The 569-nt window shown below is 32.5% G+C and overlaps 1 protein-coding gene across 1 annotated transcript; it reads right to left on the minus strand.

Moving 5' to 3' along the window:
- Positions 1-41: 41 nt before the first annotated feature.
- Positions 42-432, minus strand: LOC110034326 (threonine--tRNA ligase, chloroplastic/mitochondrial 2-like; the record flags this gene model as incomplete). The annotated part of the gene is made up of 2 exons (XM_020738602.1): positions 291-432; positions 42-189 (listed from the first exon to the last, which is right to left on the minus strand). Coding segments are annotated over exons 1-2 (283 nt in total), but the record flags the coding sequence as incomplete, so codon positions are not given.
- Between the last annotated feature and the right edge of the window lie 137 nt (positions 433-569).

A 569-nucleotide genomic window follows, 5' to 3' on the forward strand; every position in this document is an offset into this window, starting at 1 on the left:
ATTTTGACACTTTTGATTATAAATAAAATAGCTTATCAAACCTATATGATAAATAGTAATAGAATCTTGCTTGATGCTTTCCAAGATCTCCAGTTTGTAAGGCTCATTGATTGCTGATATTCTGTTTTTAGCTTCTTCTCTGGAAACATCTTCTTTCCGTAAAGGTAGATTGCGCTTAATGATCCGATCCTACAGATGATGCAAGAAATAAATTCCGTGCCCTGAAATGATAAGCAAATCCCAATTAAAAAATTAAGTGGCCTTCAAACCATGATTCACACTATTCTTACCATTTCCATTTTTATTCTCTTCAAATCCCTATCAGTTAAAGGCTCCATGTCAAAGTCATAATAGAATCCATTGTCTATCCAAGGACCAATTGTAACCTTGGAATTTGGGAATATTTTCTGAACTGCCATAGCCATTACATGTGCACACTGAAGTATACAACAAACATATCTTTTCAGATATAAGTTTAGCAAATATACCAATTCACATCGTTGATAACAGAAACTTAAATGTTTCAAAAGCTATTTATAAATATTACTGCCATACTTAGGAGTCATTAC

This window comes from Phalaenopsis equestris, unplaced genomic scaffold (assembly GCF_001263595.1).
Source record: "Phalaenopsis equestris unplaced genomic scaffold, ASM126359v1 Scaffold183402, whole genome shotgun sequence".
Taxonomy (NCBI): Eukaryota; Viridiplantae; Streptophyta; class Magnoliopsida; order Asparagales; family Orchidaceae; genus Phalaenopsis; species Phalaenopsis equestris.